The sequence below is a fragment of the Monodelphis domestica genome, chromosome 4 (genome assembly GCF_027887165.1).
Source record: "Monodelphis domestica isolate mMonDom1 chromosome 4, mMonDom1.pri, whole genome shotgun sequence".
NCBI classification, from domain to species: Eukaryota; Metazoa; Chordata; class Mammalia; order Didelphimorphia; family Didelphidae; genus Monodelphis; species Monodelphis domestica.
The window spans coordinates 387,654,795-387,677,877 of record NC_077230.1 but is presented as its reverse complement, the minus strand read 5'-3'; the positions used below and the strand labels follow the sequence as shown (position 1 = coordinate 387,677,877).

General features: G+C 43.0%; 1 protein-coding gene across 9 annotated transcripts in view; it reads right to left on the bottom strand.

The window, feature by feature from the left end:
- Positions 1-23,083, bottom strand: part of KIF17 (kinesin family member 17) — a 69,486-nt gene that overhangs the window by 14,109 nt on the left and 32,294 nt on the right. For 7 of the 9 annotated variants that reach the window (XM_007491241.3, XM_007491239.3, XM_007491242.3 and 4 more), the window contains 6 exons: positions 18,856-19,308; positions 14,537-14,649; positions 10,194-10,341; positions 4,936-5,675; positions 3,526-3,597; positions 2,167-2,273 (listed from right to left, as the gene is read on the bottom strand). In XM_007491241.3, coding sequence (XP_007491303.2) covers positions 2,167-2,273; positions 3,526-3,597; positions 4,936-5,675; positions 10,194-10,341; positions 14,537-14,649; positions 18,856-19,308 — 1,633 coding nt within the window. The remainder of the gene's footprint in view (positions 1-2,166; positions 2,274-3,525; positions 3,598-4,935; positions 5,676-10,193; positions 10,342-14,536; positions 14,650-18,855; positions 19,309-23,083) is intronic. The other 2 variants (XM_001377401.5, XM_056795663.1) reach the window with 1 other exon arrangement.

The following is a 23,083-nucleotide window of genomic DNA, read 5'->3' as shown; positions in this document are numbered from 1 at the left end:
TTTGTGGGGTGCTTGTTATTAGCATTAGTTATAAGCAGTTATAGGTAAATATAGGCAGTTTTAAATAGTAATTATAGGCAGTTATAGATATAGGATAACTAATATAGACATTGGGGAGTTTCTTTCTCTACCTCTTTCTTATATTTTCCTCCTTTACTATATTCATTTTACTATATTCTTTTATTACCTCTATTTTAATAAAATTAAATTGTTATTGTTAAAAGCTGCTAGAAGTTTTCTTTCCTCTGGCTTAAAGGGATAATAGTCATTTAAAACTCTATTATATTCTCATTACAATGTACGTTATTAAAAGTTGCTCTCTTATTTTGTCAAAACCCCTATTTTAACTCTTACATTTTAACTGGCGACCAGGAAGGGACCTTGAACCCACAACCTTCTGATCATTTTTCTTACTTTTTACTGAAACAATCCCTAAGTTAAGTTTCTAGCAGTTAATTCTGTTACAGCTGTTAATCCTTTAAGTTAAACAGTGCCATCTACTGACAGAAAGTAGAACTGCAAACAAAATTAACAATTACATTAACTATGATTCTGAGTACTCCAACTGAAGTTATGATATTGTTTCTTGTCTATCTAAAATGGCTCATTATCCAACAGAATATTTTACAGTGGTTGTATATAGCACTGTTCTTATCTGTACTTATAGTGATAGGAGGTTTGACATTCTGCATATTCCTCCTCAGGAAGAAACAGAATAATATACTTTGGTTGGCCTCAAAGGTGAACTAAAAGCTCACCTTGAAGAAAAACTAGAAAATAACTCAAATGACTTTGAAAAGAATCTGGAGGAGAGTCTGGGGGATCTCAAGGCTTATATAAAAAGCATTGAGAAAAGCTTGAAAAATCCCCATAGTAAGAAGAGAGATTTATTTCTTAACATTCCCTCATCATTAGAGCCGATTCAGTCTCTGTGCAGTCCTGCTCCACACATTTCTGATCATATTCAAACTACCTCAACTCCTCATCCTGTTCTAACTATCTCTAAACCAACCCAAACTCCTCCCATTCAACCTATTTCCCCACCTACACACATTACCTGCTCTATGGCAACTCAAACACAAAGCCAAGAGGCAGAAACAGAAAAAAAATTAATTCAATTACAGGCCCATTCCTCTTAAAAGAAGAATCCACATTTAATCAGAGTGGAGATGTAATTTCACTAAGGCATCATACACTATTCAGCCCACAAGATATTAATTCAAGCTAAATATCCCTTCTTTTGAGGATGAGCCAATTGTGCTTATTTTGATTACTTGATCCCCATTGACTAGCCCTTACCACTCTTCTGCCTTGGAACCAATACACAGTATTGATTCTAATACAGAAGCTAAGGGTTTAAAAAATATATTGATTCCAAGACAGAAGAGCAGCAAAGGCCAGGCAACTGGTGTTAAATGACTTGCCCTGGGTCACACATCTAGGAAGTATCTGAGGTCACATTTGAACCCTGGTCCTCCCAACTCTAGGACTGGCTCTCTGTCCACGGTGCTACCTAGCTTCCCCAATTCTTTGTTAATCTGATAACTGTACTCTCATAACTCTATACTCCCACCCGTGTCTCCTAATTAGGTAAGATTAAGTCACAGGACTTCAAATATCTGAAGGCAGCTATAAATCCCGTCAGCCCCCACCTGAAGTATGGCTCCTTTGTCCCTCTTAAGTGTTCTTGCTGCCTTGGAAAAAAAGAGTACTTGAGCTTACTTACTAGCTCTGTGCCCCTAGGCTAGTCACGTCTCTTCCAGTGCCTCAGTTTCTGCATCTATAAAAATGAGGTAGTTGGATTCTAAGGTCCTTTCCAGCTCTAGAAAGTGGATATTAGAGCTAGATATACACAGAATGTCCAAGTTGAGATGGCCCTTAAGACAGAGAATGTTTGAGATGGGAGAACATGGATGATTTATCTGTCTAGTTCCCCTCTTCTGGATATATTTCAGCTTGTTGATATCATTTCTAAAGTATGGCCCCGGCTATGGAGAGACTGCTCCAGATGTGGCTTGCCCAGGGTGGAGTGCAGCACAGTACTCTCACCTCCCTGATTCTGAAGACTATTCTGCCATGACTGTGGCAGGAATCCAGTTAGCTTTCCCATTGGTGATCCCAGAGGCCCAGTCTTGAGCAGTGATAGGCTCTGCTCCCACCTCTTACCTGGCCAGCACCTGTTCCTGGTCCACAGCTGCAGGGATTTCATCTGTCACCACTGCCACTTCCACTCCTATGCTCTCTTTCTTGGGGATCTGTGGCTGCTCAGACTCCTGGGCAGGAGAGAAAAGGAGATGGTAAGATGAGGCTGGAGAAGGGACTGGGTGGGGAAATGGCTAGCAGGTCATACACTGAAAGGAATGGAGAGGGGGCAATAAACTTGTTACCTGCTCTCTTCCACTCTATATGAGTCTATAGGTCCTATGCACTGAACAAACTGGACTCCTTTCTATCCCCAGAAATCAGCTTACACTTTCTCACCTCCATACCTTTGTTCACTCTATATCTTCTGCCAAGAATTGCCTCCCTCCTCTTTCTTGTTTCTTTTAAACTCTTGCCTTCTGTCTGAATCAACACTAAGTATTAGTTCCAAAACAGAAGAGTGGTAAGGGCCAGGCAATTGGAGTTAAGCAATTTGCCCAGGGTCACAGAGCTAGGAAGTGTCTGAGGCCAGATCTGAACCCAGGATCTCCTGATTGTAGGTCTAGAACTCTATCCACTGAGTCACCTAGTGGCTCCCTCCCTCCTCTCTTTATCTGTTGAATTCCTGCCCATCCTATACCAACACAAATGCCACCTCCTCCACCAAGGAGCTTTTCTCAGCTCTTCCCCATAATGGTCCCAACTTTCTTTGCTCTGGGGTTGTGCTGTTCTGATTGGTGAGCAGCCAGCACTGCTGCAAATGGTCCACTGTATCTACCTGGCTCCAGAGGCTAGAAATCCCATCCATTCCAACAATCTCAAGTAAGCTCCTTGAGGGCAGGGACTGATTTTTGTATTTGTACTCGCTACCTAGCACAGTGCCAGGCAAGCAGGAAGCATTTACTAAATGCTTCTTGCTTAATTGGTTCACTGTGCAGAGATTGGACTCAATTACCTCTAGTCCTAACCAACCCCAAATCTAGGATCCTATGTCTGCTCTGGGAACAGTAATCAAAACAATTCTACCATTGCTTACTTTTCATTTTGGTGCTAAATCTGTGATGCTATGAATCTAGAGGCTAGTGGGGAATAGTGGGAAAGCCTGGGAGTCAGGAAGACCTAGGTTCAAATCCTCCCTCAGACACCATCTATGTGACCCTAGATGAGTCACTTCTCTTTGTGCTTCTATTTCCACATCTGTAAAATGGGGGGCTTCCATCAAGGCTCCCACTTCTCTGAATTTGCTTCATACCAATACAGTGAGAGAAATGATATAAGCAGGATTGGAGTAATTTTAAAAAGCTGGAACCTTTAAAAACCTCATTTTAGTGAGTGCCTTATTCAGCATTCTACATGAGAAAAACATACATGAGCAGGACTCACACTTTTGGCCTCCAAGGCAGGAAAGTCTTCAGGCTTCATATCACTTGGTGGTGGCAGTTCTGACATGGAATACTTGAAATGGGGAGGGACAAAAATGGGAATGGGGTGATCTGAGCAGCAACTGCCATCTCCCAAAAGGAAGGAAAGGAGAGAGGGGAGGAGGAGAAGGAGAAAGGAAGAGGGGAGAAGAGAAGGGAGGAAGAGGAGAGTGATAAAGAGGAGAGAAGAGGGAAGAGAGAAGAGATGGCAGGAGAAAAATGAAGGAGGAAAGAGAAGAAAGGAGAAAGGAGAAAGGAAGAGGAGACATGAAGGGGAGAAGAAAAGAAGGGGAATAAGAGGGGAAAGAAAGGAGGAAGAGAAGAACAGAAGAAAGGAGGAGGAAAGAGATGAAAGGGAAAGGAGAGGGGGGGGAAGAGGATAAATTGGGAACAAATCAGAGGACCAGAAATTCAAAGATGCAAGGGACCTTACAAGTCAATGAGTCCAATCCTCTCAATTTATAGATGAGCACCAGAAAAGAGAGAGAGAGAGAGAGAGAGAGAGAGAGAGAGAGAGAGAGAGAGAGAGAGAGAGAGAGAGAGAAAGGAAGGAAGGAAGGAAGGAAGGAAGGAAGGAAGGAAGGAAGGAAGGAAGGAAGGAAGGAAGGAAGGAAGGAAGGAAGGAAGGAAGGAAGGAAGGAAGGAAGGAAGGAAGGAAGGAAGGAAGGAAGGAAGGAGATTAGGGAAAGGCGGGAAATAGAAAAGGAGAGAGAAAACCAAGAGAAGGAAAAGAAAAGGAAAGGAGCAGAGAGGCAGGAAGTGAGGAGAGAGGAGGATGCTAGAAGGGGAAAGGAGAAAAGAAGAGGGGAAGAGCTCTTTATTTAGAGGAAAAAGAAGGAGGAGTACACCAGGAAAGTCTAGAAGTGAAAGGCTGAGTTGGATTCTTCCCCATAAGAGAAGTGCTCTACATCCCTCACCCTTCCAAGGCCCTCAGCCTCTTTTCCCCACTGCTTAGACAAGGACACTTCAAGGTTGGCCTCACTCCTCAAATAAAATCTCCATCCCCTTCCCTTCCTCCAGCTCCCACAGCCCCCTCACACGCCAGGAATAACTGAGGGCACTTGTCTCCTACTCTAACCAAGTCATTGGTGGGACTGCACCCTCTGGACCCAGAACGGGCACCTATCTGAAGTTATCTAAAAGAAAGTTCTAAAATCCAGTCTATGTAACCCCAGTTTTCTTGGCAAGCTAGATTCAGGGTCCTTGAATACTACCATGTCCATCCCCAGATCATCAAGTATAGTGAGAGGCACCATGATTATAGATTCTAGCCCTGCCCTTCCAACGTATTGTGTACAGAAGGCAGACCCTGCTTTACAGATTCCAGGACAGCAAACTTCCCTATATCAAGTCACCAAAAAGCAAAAGATACCTGCAGTGGAATTTCTGATATCTCAATCTTGGTAGACCCAGGAGGCATCTTGGACAGCTTTACCTCCAGCTCATCAAAAATGGCCAGCTGTCCTGAGATCTGCTTAGCTTCTGGAGATATGTCTAATATAATAGGTTGCAGCTCCACAAATGCCTGTTCCAGGGATGGCTCCACAGTCTCCTCAACCATAGTTTCACCCTGGAAGAAGGCTTCAGACTTGAGTAAGAGTTCATCCTTGGGCAACTCATCAGGCTTGACTGGAGTATCAGATACAAGGATTTCACTTGGCAGCAGGGTTTCCAGCTCAATAGGGACATCCAAAGGAAAGGGCTCCTCAGGCAAAAGTATGGCTTCTTCTTTGGGGGGCTCTTCAGGCAGGAAGGGGGCCTCAGGCAGGAGGGGGGCCTCAGATTCCGGGGGAGGCTCAGTCTGGTCAGATTCCTCCAACAATGGGATCTCAGGGGAGATCTCAAGGGGGACTTCCAGTTGGCTTTCGGATTTTAGTTCTTCGCTCCTGAGAGTAGCTTCCTTCATCATGGCCTCCGCCTTGGCCTGGGCCTCAGCCCTGGACATGAGTTCAGCCTTATACATGGCTTCAGCCCTGAACAGAGCCTCAGCATTGGACTGGGCCTCAGCCTTGGACTGGGCCTCAGCCTTGGACAGGGCCTCAATCTTGGACAGGGCCTCGGCCTTGAGCAGGGCTTCAGCTTTGGACAGGGCCTCAGCCTTCTGGGTTGCCTCTAGAAAACAAAAACATTTTTGTTACATTGTCTTTAAGGGTAAAGGGAGTATTGAGCTCAAGACATAGTAAAGGTGACTTCTCCAAACTCCAAATCATGCCACTAACACAGTTTGCTTCAGATTATCCCAAAGCACACTCTCTAAAAGGCTAATTTGTCTCAAGGCCCTGCGCGCTCAGGCTCTAGCCAGAAGTTTCCTCATTATTCCCCCAACACACAGGTATATTCTGGCTTCTCTTTATTCACACCATTTCCCACATTGCCTCTCACCACTCTCTCCTTATTCAAACCCTATCCGTCTTTCCAGGCTCAGCTGGACATCCCCTTTCAGAAAGCCTTTCCTGACCAGTCCAATGTCCTGTGATCATATGTCCATATCATGACACCGGTGACATTATTGTAGGCACCAAAGTACCCGAGTTCAAATCTAGCCTTAGACACTCACTAGTTCTCTAAACCTGGGCAAGCCATTTAACCTCTATTTGCCTCCATTTCCTCATCTGTAAAATGGGAATAATAACAGCCCCTACCACCCAAAGTTGTTGGGAGGATCAAATGAGATAATAATTACTTAGCACAATGCCTAGTTCTGTGTAAATGCTATTGACATGTTAGCTATTCTTATTCTACCGGCACTGACCTGCCCAGCTAAGCTTTAAGCTCCTCAGTGACAATCGTTTTTCCTTCTCTCTAGGTCTGTGATTTAATCAATGTGGGGAGTTCCCCAAGTTTTGAATCTCCATCAGATTCAGGTCAGCAGCTCACCTACAAATTATAATCTTAGAAAGTCACTTTGGGGTACTGAGAAATTAAATCACTTGCCAAGAGTCCCATGGCCACCTTGTTCCAAGTCTTCTTGACTCTGAATCTAGGCCTTTGGAGGCATTTAACAGGGATTCAATGACCCCATTCCAAGAAGAATGATCACAACAATTCACACTTCCCAACCCCTTTTATTGTTTATAATGGTTTCCTTTCTTTTGGAAGGGTAAGTATTATCATTTTACAGATGAAGAAATAGGCTAAAAGATCAAATAACTTGTCAGCTTCACACTGGTAATAAGCAACAGAGCCAGCCAGGCCTTCTGTCTCGGAGAATCACAGAAGATAGGGGGCTGGAGTTGGAATCAAGAAGATCTAAGTTCCAGTCCTGCCTCAGATACTGACTAGCTATGTGACCCTGGGCAGGTCACTTCCATCCCACTATGAGTCTGTTTTCACAACCATAAAATAAGGAAGGTGAACTGGGTTGGTCTGGATGGTCTCTAAAGCCTCTTCTTGTCCTAAATCTGTGCTCCTGTGAGCCCATGATTTCCAGAAGCAAAGAGGGCACCCAGAGGCCAACAAGGCCATCAAAGACACAGAGACCAGAATATACCTGACGAAGAATCTCGACAAGATGACAAATGGTTACCCAGCCTTTGCTCGGAGATTTCCAATGAGGGAAACTCACCCACTGCCATTGGGTACTTTGTCTGTTGCAATCTACCTTGTTGAACAAAAAGACATTCAGAACCATTCACAAACTCCCCCTCCAAGCTCTGGTGTCTGTGGGGAAATGCATCACTGATTGAATTACTCCTCTATTCAAAAATTTCCAATGGGTCTCCATTGCCAAATGGATTTTATTTGAATCAACACATATTAAATGCCTGCTATGTGCTAGGCACCAGGGACAAGAATCAAATCATCCCTTCCTACAGAATAAAGTATAAGCCTGGGTCTGGCATTCAAGCCTCCATCCTATCACCCATTCCCCATCTTTAGCTCATCCTGCTTTCTCCTCCCATATTCTATTTTCACTTAAACTAGCTGGTACCATCTCCCTGCCACAAGGAATAGAGGCTCTTGTCCTCTTCTCCTCTCTTCCTCCATGCAGAGGCTCATACCTTCCCTTATGCCTGAAATGCACTCAATGATCTCTCTTCATCTCCATAAGTTGGCATCTCTTCCTTGCTCTAAAAAGGGGCCTAAGTGAGGTATCCTTTCCTGACATCCCTGCTCCCAGGGAGATGATCTCCCCTTCTAATCATTCCTCTCTGGTCATCTTCCCATTCTGCCATGGAGCAGAGTTACTCAACAAACATTTGCTAAATTATCTACATAAGTCTTATTGCTCTTCTCCATGAAATTGGTAGCAAGATCTCTGTAGTAACCATTTTATTTTTTATCCCCAGGACATTTCATTTGGCCTTTTACCGAATGTTAGTGTATACTGTTAAGAGGTGGTGGGCTAAAGGCATGGAATGATACATATATGTTTTCCTTCTTTAAATTAAAAATTATTTTTAGTTTCAAGTTTTCTCCCTCCTGATCCATTGAGAAGGCAAAAAATGATACCCATTAGACATAAGAAATCATGCAAAACATATTTCCTCCTCCTGAGAAGCATATATTTCCTTTTATTTTCTTTTAAAACTCTTAACATCTTAGAATCAATATTGTATAAAGGTTTTTCATGGCAGAAGAACAGTAAGGGCTAGACAATGGGGGTTAAGTGACCTGCCCAGGGTCACACAGCTAGGAAGTATCTGAGGCCAGATTTAAACCAAGTCCTCTCATCTTTCAGTCTGGTTCTCAATCCATCAATTGATCTGGAAGCTGCCCTTGAGGCATATATTTTCAAGCATGGTCCAGTTGTTCATTTATTTTGCTAGACTGTAACTACTCATAACCAAGAAGAATTATTCTATTAGGAGCAGAGAATTCACTGAGAAGTGAAAGAAAGAAGACAAAGAAAGAGCATTAATAAGCCACTGAAAAGGAAAAAAGGGAGAAGGCAGAATGTTAAAATAATGGAATGTTTTCTCCTTCAGGAATGAATAGTATGGCTGTCCACTGGCCTATCCATTGATTTAAAACCTTCAGAATTAGGAGGTGGAGTGGTTAGAGCTGAAAACCCCAACTTCAAGATTCTCACGGAATCCAAGGCGTGTGATACAGCACACCTTGTAGTTATAACTGAGAGGCATAATCAGTCTCCCTAATGCATTATGTGCTGACCAGGATACTGGATAAAAACCAACATAGTCTTCAATGGAGGAAAGAGGAACCATATCCCCACTGAAGTGAACTCGGCTCTGCATAAATAAACAAAACACCCCTTTCCAGGGTGTTTCCTCAATCCTAGAGATGGGCTGCATTAAATCATCCTGATTGGCTCTTCCATGGGATCAATGGCAAGCAGGCTTGTGCTATCAGGTGCCATATTTTGTCAGGTAACAGAGGAAAGAAAGATCACCAGCTCCCACAAGAATCAAATCTAAGATTTGGCCCAATGAAAATTCTCCAAATTGGCCAAAATTTAAGCCATGAACCAAATGGTTCACAAGACAGACAAGGAAAATCAGTGTGGTAGAGTGGAAAGAGTCTTGGATCTGGAATCAGAAAACATGTGTTCAAATCCCACTTCTGTTGCTTACTAACAAGTCACTTCTCCTTGGACCCCAGTTTCTTCTATAAAATGAAGAGATTGAACCAGATGACCTCTGAGGACCCTTCCAGATCAACGATGTTATGAGATTGTATTGCCAAAGGCCTCAATCCTAGCCCTAACATCTTTTTATCAACATCCCCCATACCACTCACCCTGTAAACCTTAAAATTTCTTAGACTTATAAATGTTGGAAATTTCACCATTGGGAAATTTCATACTTGAAAAATTTCCTACTGATAGTGGGAACTCTATTGGAATGTGAACCCCATTGGCAAGGGAGGTTCCTTCTCCTCCCTTCTTAAGATTACTTTAGGACAGAAACCTTTTGCTGAACAATGGAAAGGGCTGCAGCACAGATCAAAATTTAATTATTCCAATCTCCACCCTACTCAGGGTAACAGGATTTAGGAAGGGCTGTAGCAAAGGATCAAGATTTAATTATTTGAGAATATGACCTTCAACAGACATGTGCAAAGCCACAGACCTCTGGGCGGTCCTGGGTTAAGCTAGAGCCACCATTGGCACAGGGAAGACATGGACAGTGATTGGTAGATATGAGAACTGAGGGGAGGGAACTTGGATGGTTTCCTTAAAGATAGCGGGGTCTGAAGACTAAGGGGTGGTTGGAGAGGTTTTGCTCTGAGAGGTGGTGCTCTGAGAAGGCTGGCTCTGAAGGAAGCTGGAGGTGGAGGCCCCTGAGACTGTTTCTCCATTTTGGTCACGTGAGTGATAGGGACTGATCTCTTTTCTTTGCCTCAGCTATCTAAGGGCTTGGGCCTTTTGGCCCAGCCTAAACAGAGGGGGTATTTAAGCCCTATTCCCTTCTCTCTCCTTTCTCTCTCTCTCTTTCTCTCTCTCTCTCTCTCTCTCTCTCTCTCTCTCTCTCTCTCTCTCTCTTCTCTCTCTCTCTCTCTCTCTCTAATACCTTTCTTCCTCCTGTTTGTAATTAAACTCCATAAAAGTTGACTGCTGACTTGAGTTTTCATTTAGGAATTTCATAGCTGAATTCCTTGGCGACCTTAAATTAATATTTATCAGTCTTTTAAGTGATTTCCTTCCCACAACCCCTAGGCAGTACCCACCAGTCTCCTTCCTGAGGTTCTCTTCCAAGGTAGACAACTTCACATCATAAGAATTGCGCATGGCGGTGATGTCCTCTTCCAGCTTGGCTCTTGACTCCTGTTCTGCTTCATAATCAGCTCTTAGCCGGGCCAGCTTTCCCTCATACTCCTGAAAGACAGGCAGCATATCCAGAATCAGAGGACCAGAAGATTAACATCTGAGAGGGACCTTAAAGAGCATTTGAACCAACCCTTTCAATTATAAGGTAGCTGGTGGTACATCAGGTATAGACTTGAGCCTAGTGTCAGGAAGACCTGAGTTCAAATCTGGATTCAGTTACTAGCTGTGTGACTCTAGGCAAGTCATTTCACCACTTTCTACCTCAGTTTCCTCATCTGCAAAATGGGGATAATAATAGCTCCTACCTGCCAGAGTTGTTAAGATCAAGTTAAAAAATATTTATAAAAAACACTTAGCATAGTTTTGGGGACAATAATAGCTGCTATATGAATACTTATCCCCTTCTCTTCTCTTCTTTTCTCTTATAAATGAGAGAACTTGAGCCTTATTCAAGGTCATACAACAAACTCCTGGCAGAACAAGGATTCAAACTCCAAACCAATGTTTCCATTATTCCAGACTTTCTCAGGGTTAAACCAAGAGCAAACGAGCCTGGTGGGATAACTACTGTCTTCTAAGAAAAGAACTCCTTGTCTAGCTTCACTGGGATAGAGTAGTCAGAGGGATCTAGCAGACTGGGTTCATCAGTTGTTTCAAGACCCCAAGACCCTGCCTAAGCCAACAGCAGGAGCACCCCACACCTATGCCTTAATGCAACCTTGCAGTGAGACCCCTAAGCCCCATCTGAGGGCAGTCCTTGATGTGCCTGGCTGGCACAGACCTAGAAGTAAGCTCTGAGCCCCTTGCCCACACAGAAGCCCTAGTCCCAGGCAATCTAGTAGCGGGTCTAGCTGGTACAAGCCCAAGAGGAGGCCCAGAGCCCCTGCCCAAGCATATAGTGAAGACCCAAATTCTAGCACAAGGCAGTCTTCAGTGTGACTGGCCAGTAAGCACAGAATGAGGCCTGAAGCCCCTGCCCAAGCCTGAGGCTAGACCCTAAACCCTAGCACAAAGTAGTTCACAGTGCTCTGAGTCCTATAAGCCATCAGCAGTCCCTGGGGGAAGCTTAATTAGCAATGGCAGGTGGGTTTCAGAGCTCCTAGCCCATAGACCAACATATCACCTTAGAAAAACTGAAACTTCCAGAAATTCAGAACTAGAGCTTAAGGCAACAGCAAGGAAAAACTAAAGTTTAAGAGAATATCCCCCTCTACCCTGAGAACAGAGCCCACCTTTAAAATAAAAATAAAAGCCAAGAAAAATGCTAGGAAAGTGAGCAAATGTCAAAAAAACTAATCATTGAAAATTATTATATAGACAGTGAGATCAAAGCAACTACATGCAAAATTTAAAAATAAAATGAAAAAATGGGAAATGATCTCGGGTTCTGGAAGAACTAAAAAAGGATTTCAAAAACCAAATGAGAGAAGAAGAAAAATGGGAAAGAGAAATGAAAACAATGCAAGGTATATTGGCCAAATGGAAAAAGAGATACAAAAATCCAATGAAGAAAAAAGTTTCTTAAAAATAGAATTGATCAAATGGAAAAGCAGGTTCAAAAGCTTATCAAAGAAAATAATTTCTTAAAAATTAGAATTGGGCAACTAGAAGCTAATGACTAATGAGAAGTCAAGAAATAAAAAAATCAAAAGAATAAAAAAAAACAGAAGAAAATATGTAATATCTCATTGGGAAAAAAAACAACTGACCTGGGAAATAGATCCAGGAGAGATAATATGAGAATTAATGGACAACATGATAAAAAAACCCTAGATGTTATATTACAAGAAACTATCAAAGAAAACTACCCTGATATTCCTGAACAAGAGAGTAAAATAGAAATTGAAAGAATCCACCAATCACCTCCTGAAATAAATTCCACAAATAACAACTCCTAGGAAGATTATAGCCAAATTCAAGAATTCCCAGGTCAAGAAGAAAATACTTCAAGCAGCCAGAAAGAAACAATTCAAATGTCATGGAGCCACAGTCAGGATTACATAGTACTTAGCAACTTCCACATTAAAAGATTAGAAGGCTTGGATATGATATTCTCAAAGGCAAAGGAACTAAGTTTGCAACTAAGAATCACCTATTCAACAAAACTGAGTATATGGGGGGGGGGTAAAAATGGTCATTTTAAAAAATGGAAGATTTCCAAGCATTCCTGATGAAAAGGTCTGACTTAAACAGAAATCTGATGTTCAAATACAAGATTTGGGAGAAGTATAAAGAGATAAACAAGAAAGAGAAAAGATAAAGGCTTCAATAAGGTCAAACTATGTACATGCCTACAAGGGAAGATATTCTCTTAAATTTTTTATCAATATTAAAGCAGTTAGAAGTATAGAATATATAGGAGACAGAGGGATGGGAGTAAGTTTATTAGGATAACATGATATGCAAAAAAAATTAAGGAGTGAAAAATGGGATTGCATTGAGAGAGAAAAGGGAAAGGAGAGGTAGAATGAGGTAAATGATCATGATCACACTTAAAGAGGCACAAAGAAACTATTATAGTGTAGGAGAGGATGAAGGTAGTAATAGGCAATGCTTAAACCTTACTCTCATGGGAACTGACTCAGAGAGGGAATAATAACCCTACTCATTTGGGTATAGAATTCTATCATACCCTATGGAGAAGTAGGAAGGGAATAAGACAAGGGAGGGTGATATAAAAGATGAGGAAGTGGAAAAACAAAACACTTGGGAGGGCCAGAGTGAGAGAAGAGAGTGGGATCAAAAAGGGGGAAATAAGATGGAAAGGAATACACAATTGGCAATCAGAAGAATCCAAAGACATAGTTCTTCAAGTAGCCTAAGCAAAGCCAACCTAAAGGGAAGCCAAGGACTTCAGTTTGGGTCCTGCTTCTAACTCATGGTATTCTTTTTCATTGCCAATAGGGGAAAATTTCTAGAGTTATTTTTTTTAAATAGGATGAGACTCTGACACCTTGTCCTTACTGTATTTTACATGTGCCCATAAATTAATGAGAGGAGAAGAAATGGTATTTTACCATGTCAAATTCCAAGCTATCATAAATTTGATGTTGCTAACATAGCCAGTTAGATATCAATGAGCTTCCTATCTCTGGTCTGTCTTTTTCAAAACCATTTCATGTACACTACCGAGGTAATCATATATGAAATTTGAAGTTTGGGGGGGGGGCGTTTGTTTGTTTTTAGGTTAAGAACAAACTAGACCAAAAAGTTTAGCCTGACCTATTTTTGAGTATGGGGGTAGTTTAGTCATTATCTTTACTCTCTAACCTTTATAGCATTGAAAAAGTAATTTCATTTCTCCAGGCTTCAGTTTCTTTATTTGAAAAATGAAGGAGTTCGATTAGATTACCTTGAAGTCATAGAATCACAGGGCCCTGTGATCCTGGGACTGCTAACTCTACCCCCCATGCCTGGTGCAAGAGTAATAATAATATTAATAATCACTAGCATTTATATAGTGTCTTAAGGTATGCAAAGAATGCTTAGTCTCAAGAGCTATGTAGCACAATGGATAGACTTCTAGGCCCAGAGTTGTAAAGATCTGGTTTTGAATCTGGCCTCAGACACGTCCTAGCTTTGTGACCTTGGGTAACTCACTTAGCCCCAAACTTCTAGACTTTGCTGCTTTTCTGTCTTGGAAAATAATACTGAGACAGAAGGGTTAAAAAAAAAAGCAATCAGATTCTCACAAGCTAAGGAGGTAGATACTATTATTATCATCCCCATTTTACAGAGGAGGAAACTAAGGTAAACAGAGACTAATCAACTTTCCCAAAATCATGTATCTATATCTATGGTTAGGGCTTATTCCAAGTGTGTAAGTTTGTTTTCTCTTGTCTTTCTAAAGGCAGGTGCTTCCTGGAGGTTGCTCAGAAAAGGGCCCAGGCTCCCAGACCTCATGGGAATACAGCCTGACTGCCAATCATTCCTGAGGCAAAGACCTCTTAGATGCCATCTGGAACCATGGAACAGAGGAATGAATAGAGGAATGGCCCCAAGAAAATCAAAACTAAGACCTGGGCCCATGAAAGACCAGAGACCACAGAGCTTGCAATACCAAGGTAGCCAACATAGCCGGGGGGGGGGGGGGGGGGAGGGGGAGTATGGACTTAAAATCAGTGGATCTGAGTTCAAATCCCTCTTCTGAAATTTGGAATTTATATGATCACTATGATAGTGTAAGTCATCTTACCTGGTTGGGCCCCAGCTGGGGAAAATGGCAACCCTCTCTAGTCCTTACCTCTCGAATCAATTGCTTCTCGGCCTCAATATCTGGCTGAGGAGGTGGTGGTATAGGAGGCGGCTTTTCTTCCTGTTGTGAGGGTTTACCAAACAACTGGTTTGACAACAAGGCTGGCAGGAAGCAGAGAACAGGGATCAATATGTAATCCGGGGTCATCAAGGTGATTAAGAAACCATATTTAAAAATTAATTTTAATAATCCCATGGATAATAAGCTATCATGCAAATATTCATTTTTACATAAATCATAAAATTATATTAAATAGGTTTATTTGGAATTTAGACCAGACTTGGGGTGCCCTAGGAGGAGGGGAGAAGTACAAACAGAGCCCTACAGACAAGTCCTACTGACTTAGAAAACCACAAATGAACATTATCTATGTTGTATCAAATTTTTATTTATTAAATATTTCCCAAATACATTTCAAAGTGATGTAGACTGGAAAGCTTTGCTCCAATGGGACATCTCCAGTATAGGGGCCCTCCTGAGAAAATTCTCTCCTTCAATACAAATGAACACTGGCTCAATAAAATGATTTCCCTCACCACAGACCTGATTATTTGGCTTCCCAGCTCAGTCAACACCAATGGCTGCCTATTGCCTGGGGGATCAAATATCAGCTCTTCTGTTTAGTTTTTAAAGCCCCAAATGATCTTTCTTTCCAAACTATCTTTCCAGCCTCACCGATATCGCTCCCCCTCCCACATTCTATGATCCAGGCAAACTGGCTTTCTCTCTGTTCCTCACAGATTTTCTGTCTCTTGTCTAGAACCCAGGACTCCTAGCTGGTGCTCCCTTCACTGCTGTCTGGGATGTCCTCTCTTCTTCACCCTGCCTTAGAAGTCTCTCTCTTTTTAACATTACAAGAATCAGAATTTAAGAATGACTTGAAGGGTCAAATTGGGTCAATGGACACAGTGCTTTTTTTTTAAATCAAGGCAAAGAAAATAGAATAGGATGAACATTTTTATTGTTTAATTTTTACTTCAAAATAAATTTATAATGTTGTCTTGTTTTGGTCATACCTTATTCTTAACAACTCCATTTGGGGTTTTCTTTGATTTTACAGTGCTTTGCCATTTCTTTCCTCAGCTCATTTGACAGATGAGGAAACAGAGGCAAGCAAGATCAAGTGACTTGCTCAGGGTCACACAGATAGTAACTGTCTGAGGCCAGATTTGAATTCTGGTTCTCTTGACTCCCAGCCTCAACACTCTCTGTACTGTGGTGCCACCTAATGAGCTATCATAAGGAACCAGAGGGAAGTGTCCAGTGTGTTGGGTAGGTCCCCTGGAGGCTTTCCCAAGAGAAAGCCTCAAATCATCTAGATTGAGGTGTGGGTTGGGTAGCAGCGCCTTGAGGGATGAGATCAGGGAACCCTGGAGATCATCATTAAACTATAATAACACCTTGCCTCTATAAGAGGTTTGTGCTTTCCCATCAATTATCTGATTTGATCCTTGATAAGGCAGGGACTATCATCCCCATTTTACAGATGGAGAAGCTGAGGCTTTAAAGTCTTCCCAAGAGTTACGTAAAAGAATTAGTGGTTGGGCCAGTTGGACCATCCCAGGATAGTGCTTCCTCCACTAGACCATAGAGGAGGCAGTCCTCAAGGGAGAAGGCTGGAGGGACTTTAGAGTTTTGTTGAGGGATGATTCTCTCTCCCCACTTTTGCCAGACTTCCAACAGCCCCTCATCAAGCCAGAACTGAGAGGTTGCGTCCCTGCAAGTGCTTTAGGGGCAGGAAGACCTGGGTTCAGATCCTGTTGAGTGACACTGAGCCTCCGTTTCTTCATGTGTAAAACAAGAGAGTTGATGTTGCTGGCTTCTAATTTTCCTTCCTGCTCTAAAGCTGTGATGCTAGGAGTATGATGAGAGAGGAGGAACACCCCTAGATAGAGGGAGGAATTTGATGGCTTTGGGAGAGCCCCTGCAGTGAAAAAGGGGAGAGAAGAGAGAAGAGATAGGAGGAGAGAAATGAAGGGGAAAAGAGAAGAGAAAGTAGAAAAGGCAAAGAGGAAAGGAAAAGGAAACACATGAAGGGGAGAAAAAAAAGAAGGGCTTCGGGGGTCGGGAGGCACTTACTAGAAGCTGTGGCCATTCCCATGGTCCCCAGGGATGGCAGAACATTTTGGGAGAAGATAATGATGAGCAAGACAGTTTAATAAGCATGTGGAAAGGAGGTGGGTGAGTCATCCCAGCTGATGAGAAGCTGAGCACCGCTGCCATGGGGACTGGCGGGGGAGACCGGCTGTGCATGGGTGGTGGGAGTGAGGAAGAAGCAACCACAGAGGACAGCTGCCCCTACCTGGCAGATTTCCCCACAAAGGCCTCCCACCTGCTACCCCCACCATCGCCCTGAGGTTTACCAGGCAGGTTCAAAGAGCCTATTATCTCCCTGACTTGGGAGTAGAAAACTGGGTAGGTAAATGTCCCCATTATACAGATGGAAAGACCAAAGCACTTAGGGATGTGTCCTGGGGCTTGGGAGGCTCAAATGAGATATGTGTGCATGTATAATGTATGTTTATTCCTATCTATGCATACATAAATGCTATATATAAATGCCAACTGTTATAATTTAAAATAATGATTTTTTTCCTAGTCACAACAACTCAGGAAGATTATCTACTATACCACGAAGGGGCCAGAACTGGGTTGGGGAAGGAGATCAGCAGTCCTTGAAGGACTTTAGCATGTTTCATGTTAGACTTAACCTCTAGAGACCCTGGGCAATCCCAGATATTGAGGAGGTGGCATGCTCCAATGGGTAGAGCACTGAACCAAGAGGCAGGAAGACCTGGGTTTGAATCTGGCTTCAGATCATCTTTTGGGTGGCTCTGGGGAGGCCGGGCTAAGGGCTCCAGGCAACTCAAGGATGATCAATTACAGAAAGCCAGGTGCCAAGGTTCACTGATGGAGGGAAATTTCTCACCAAGAGCTCCCTATGGCAATAAAATAATGTCTGCCTGGGAAAAAATGGAAGAGATCATTCTTATGAGTTCAAATGAAGTCATCTCCCTATCACAAGGACAGGGGCCTTTCAGAAAGCCATGGTGGGCAAACATCTTGTCTCTAACAAAGGTGCTGAAGGACAGTTTGGGGGAGGTATCCTCCCTGGGCAGGGCAGCTAGGTGGCACAGTGGATAGAGCACTGGGCTTGGAATCAGGGAGACTCCTCTTCATGAGTTCAAATCTAGCCTCAGACATTTATTAGGTGGGTGACCCTTGAAAAATCACTTCACCCTGTTTTCCTCGGTTTCTTCATCTGTAAAATGAGCTGGAGAAGGAAATGACAAACCACTCTGGTATCTTTGCCAAGAAAACCCCAAATGGAGTCAGGAAGAGTCAGACGCAACTAAAAACAACTGAATGACTACCACCTAGAAGATCCCTAGAAGCTCCAATGGCAGCTTCCTATGGCTTCTAATAAATAAAATAGACTTCTTAGAAAGAATAGCCTCCACATCAAGAGAAAAAACTATGGGAAACAGAAGGAAAGCATGTGATTTATCACTTGTTTATTATAAACAAGGATGTGGGGTTTAGGTTTTTAAAAGATTACTCTATTACAAAAATGAATAATATGGAAATAGATATTGAGTGATAATACATGTATAACCCAGTGGGACTGCTTGTTGGTTCTGGGAGGGGGGAGGGAAAAGTGGAGGGAAAGAACAATGAATCATGTAACCATGGAAAAACACTTAAATTTTTAAAAGATAGAATAATAGGAAACAAAACTCTTATCTAAGCAAAGAATAAATTTTGAGTGGGTCAGAAAAAAAATAGACCTCTTAAATGCCAGGACAGTACTCCCTCCACTACACCACTGGAAAGGGAGTCTTCTAGGGAGAAGGCTAGTGGGACCCCAGGCAAACTTTGCTGAGGGCTGGTCTTCTCTTTCGCCTTTTTCCAGACTCCCATCAGTCCCTTATCAAGTCAGAACTGAGAGTTCCCAATAAAAGAGAAACCCTTTGGTCTTCAAAGTTCATCACAACATGGCTCCCTCCTAGCTTTCCAGGCTTCTTGGTCCCCTACTCCAGGAAAGAGTGGCATGGTCAGATGTCCTAAAATACTTTCCTCAAGAAACTTCCAAAGCTCCCCATCACCTCCAGGATAAATATAAATTCCTTTTCCTTTCTAATCAAAGTCATGCTCTACCTGGATAGGAGGATGGAGTAGACCATGGGAGAGACTTGGGACATGAGAAATCCATTAAGAAGGCTGAGATGTACAGCCAAATCCATCTCTAGAACCCTGACCCTCATTCCCATGCAATTTTCAGCCCCCGGGACCCCGAGTGAGCCTACCTGACAAGTTGTTTGAGTTCACTGTTTGAGCCAAGATGGCCTTCAATTTCTTGATCTCCTCCTGGTACTCCCTTAGGAGGGCATCCTTGGGATCCTCATTGATGCGAGGCTTGTTCTTAATGTTCTTGGCTCTGTTGGCATACCTCAGGGTGCTGAGGGTCTCATCGTAGTTATTGTCGGCAGGGGACAGGCAGGCCACCATGAGGGTCTTGGTGTTGCCCCCCAAGGAGTCCTGCAGCAGCCGGGTGAGCTTTGAGTCTCGGTAGGGGATGTGTTTGCAGCGGCCATCCACCAGGGCAGAAATGACATTGCCCAAAGCCGACAGAGAGAGGTTGATTTTTGTAGCCTCCTTGAGCCGTTCCCCTGTGGCTCCTGTTTTCGACTGCCTTTCACTACCTGCCAGGTCAACTAGGTTCAACTTCCCTGCCCGAAGGTGGTCTTTGCCTCGCTCATCTGTGGGAGAAACAAACAAGTGGGTGCCAGGGAGAGAGGGGATGGATCGTTTACTATTCTCCATTCTGGTCAGTCTAGATGAGGACTTTAGGGAGACTTTATCTGATAGGCAGCATAGCCCAGTGGGATAGGGCAGTGGATCTGAGTCAGTCCTGGGTTTAAATTCCCCCTTAGACACTTATCAGCTACATAACCCTAGGGAAGACACTCAAATTCGGTGAGCCACAATTCCCTAATTTGTAAAATAAAGGGATTGGACTTGATGGCCTCCCAGGTCCCTACCAGCTCTAAATCTGTGATCTGATAATATATTAGCCATGTGACCCTCAGCAAGTCTCTTTAAGCTCCCTGGGCCTCCGTTTCCTCATCTGTAAAATAAGAGGGTTGCACCTGATCGCTTCTAAGATCCTTTCCAGCTCTAACGCAATGATCCTATGTCTATAATTCTGGATTTATCCAAGACTCTTCCTTTCCTTAATCTCTCCCAGCCAATCAGTTCCCAAGTCAACACCTCAAAAACATTAAAAAAAAAAAAACACAAAACTTTTACCTTCTGTCTTAGACTTGATACTAGATATTGTTTCCAAGGCAGAAGAACAGTAAGGTTAGGCAATTGGGGTTAAGTGACTTGCTCAGGGTCACACAGCTGGGAAGTGTCTGACCCCAGGACCCCCAATCTCAGGTTTGACACGATATCCTTTGAGCCATCTTTTGAAACAATCTCCCTGTCTCTAGTCCCACCCCAGTACAAGTGGCCTCTGATTACCCCCCCTCCTAGATTATTGCAATCACTTCCTAACAAGTTCTCCCACCTCCATTCTCTCCCCACTCAAGCCCGTCCTGTAATCTCTGGGAAAATCATCTTGTCCCGCCCCCCCCTCTTCTGCTCACAAATCTTCAGTACATCCCTATCACCTAACAAGTCAAATTCAAACAAGTCCAGCTGAAATTCAAGGACCTCCATGACAGAAGATCAGAGAATCTCCAGTGGAGTTGGCAAGGACCCCAGACACCATCCAATCTGTATCCCTTTTGTAACATGCCAGCACAAACAGTCATGGAGCCTTGACTGAGCAGTCCATTCCCCTCGAGGACAGCTTTAATGGACATCCCCAACCCCTTACCCTGACCTCTGGAGCCAAGGAACGCAAGGCTAATGGGGCATCTTCTTCATCGTGGCTTTAATGGGGCATCTTCTTCATGGTGGCTTCCACAGTCTTTCATTTACAATACATTTCAGATACCTGAAGACAGCTCTCAGGCCAGATCTCCCTGAATCTCTTCCTCCTCATGCTAAATAGGCCCACTGCAGGGACACAAGGATCGGAACCATCCCAGCCTACCTGCGCTGGAGGCTGCTCTCCATCTTGTCCACATCCTTAACAAACTGTAGTGCCCAAATGGAGCAGAGCACTCTAGATGGACCCTGATCAGAGAGGGACAGAGGAGGTTCTCTCCTCCTTCTTTCCAGACATTAGGCATGTCTTGGTGGAAGAACAGCCATTCTAGATTGCTGAAGGGAGTTTCCTTACTGGAAGTTCCCTACACGAATAAAATCACAGCTTCAACCTCCCCCCCTCATTTTTTTTTATTGTATTAGATTTAGCCCAATGTTCTAGTGTGTTCCCTTAGAATCTGATCCTCTCTGATCCAGGGTGTAAACTCTTTCCCACCTCATAGTACTCTCCCAGACATAATTTACACTATTGTCAAATGTCTCTCCTCCGGGTGGTGTCAGTGCCTTCATTCACCCCGCTTCTTATTACTGGAATGCTCCTTACCTCCTTTTTGCTGAAAGAATTCCTATCCATGCTTTAAAGCCCCATTCAAAGGCTACCTTCTCCAAGCAGCCTTTCTAGATTCTTCCCAATTAGTAATAAACTTCCTTCTCACAATTTGGAATTTTGCCCAAGGGCTATAAAACTGTGCACACCCCTGATCTGATAATACCACTACAGCTCTGTATCCCAAAGAGATCCCAAAGAAAGGGGAAGGGGCCTACATGGACACAAATATTTATAACAGCTCTTTCTCTAGGGGCGAAGAATTGGAAATTGAGAGGTTGTCCATCTATTGGGGAATGGCCAAACGAGATATGGTACAAGTTGGTGATGGAATACTATTGGGCTATAAGAAATGATGAGCAGGTTGATTTCAGAAAAAGCTGGAAAGATCTGCAGGAACTGATGCAGAGGGAAATAAGCAGAACCAGAACGTTGTACACAGTAACAGCACGATGATGATTATCTGTGAAAATGTGGTTACTCTCTGCTATGCAGTGATCTGGGGCAATCCTGAAAGATGGATGATGAGAAAGGCTCTCCATCTCCAGAGAAAGAACTGCTGGAGTGTCTCTTTCATCTTAGTGTATTGTTGGTTTTATTTTGGGGTTTCAGTTATGGATGAGAGTGCCCTTACAACAATGACCAATATGGAAGTGGGTTTTGCATGACAATAAAAATGAATTTTTTTTAAAAAAAGGACTTCCTGCCCAGAGCACTTGGTCCACACCTCTCTCTAACACTTTTCAAGAATATTGTAGGAATCCATGTTTGAGTCTTATCTCTCTACTAGATTATAAGCTCCATGAGGGCAGGGACTAAGTGAATTAAATTTTATTATCTCTCAGAAGAATCCAGCATGATATTCTGCACACAATAAGTGCTTAATGTTTTTTGAATGAATAAATATTTAGAGAGATGCTAAGTAGGTAGTAAACCAGAGCCTGAACTTCAGAAAAAGTGGCCTTTCCTTAAGCCACTAGAAGCTCTCAGAAAGCCCTACAAACTTTTTGTTTGTTATTTTAGTCCCACAAGTTCTATGGTGGATTCAGGGTGGAGGGGGGAGAAAGAAAGACAAGAAGAGGAATGGTAAGTTGTTTCATTGGCAGAGCCCAGACTAGGAATTTTTATATCTGGAATAAGGGCCTAGATACCCTTAAATAGCACAATGAAATCCAGATATCCCCCCAAAAACAACTTGTCTTAAGTAAGCCCTAATAATAACTACCGTGTCTCTATAGCACCATCTGAGAGCTTTCTATTTTAACTAAATATTTTTGCTAACAGGGAGCCAAATGTTGTGTTTGCATGTGTTGTCAGCACCCTCCAAACTCAGTGCTCTCAAAATCTGACACCCTCTAAATTCAGCACCCTGGGGCAAAGCCTTAGCCCCCTGCCCTAGTTATACCTCTGTCTAGTGGTGATAGGAGAAAGGGGTTGTCCTTGCGATGGTATGATTGGTTGATTCCTACTTGGGTCACATCATAAAATGGTTCTAAACCAGATAGGGGCAGGGTGGAAGCAAATTTGAGGAACAGCTTCCTTTTATTTCAAATTTTTCCACATGTCAGGTCAAATGGGATCAAAGTGATGCATGTGACACTGGGTGGAGAATAAAGAAGAGAGGAGGAGATTGGGAGACAAACTTCCTGGTGGTACTTAAACACTCCCAGGAAACAGAATAAAGCATAAACAGTCCAAAAAACTGCTTATCTAAAGTAAGCCACTGGTAGTGCCCTAATAATAGCAACCAAGTTTTTTTGTTGTGTTTTTTTTTTGTTTTTTTTTTAGGTGGCTCAGCAGATAGAGCACTGAGCCTAGAGTTTAAAAGATCTGAGTTCAAATCCAGCTGTGTTACCCTGGACAAATCTCCATCTGTAAAATGGGAATAATCATAGCACCTACCTCAAAGGGTTGTTAATCAAATGAGGTGGTATTTGTAAAGTCCCTGGCACACAACAGGCATTTTGTTCCCTTTCCCACCATCCCTTTAG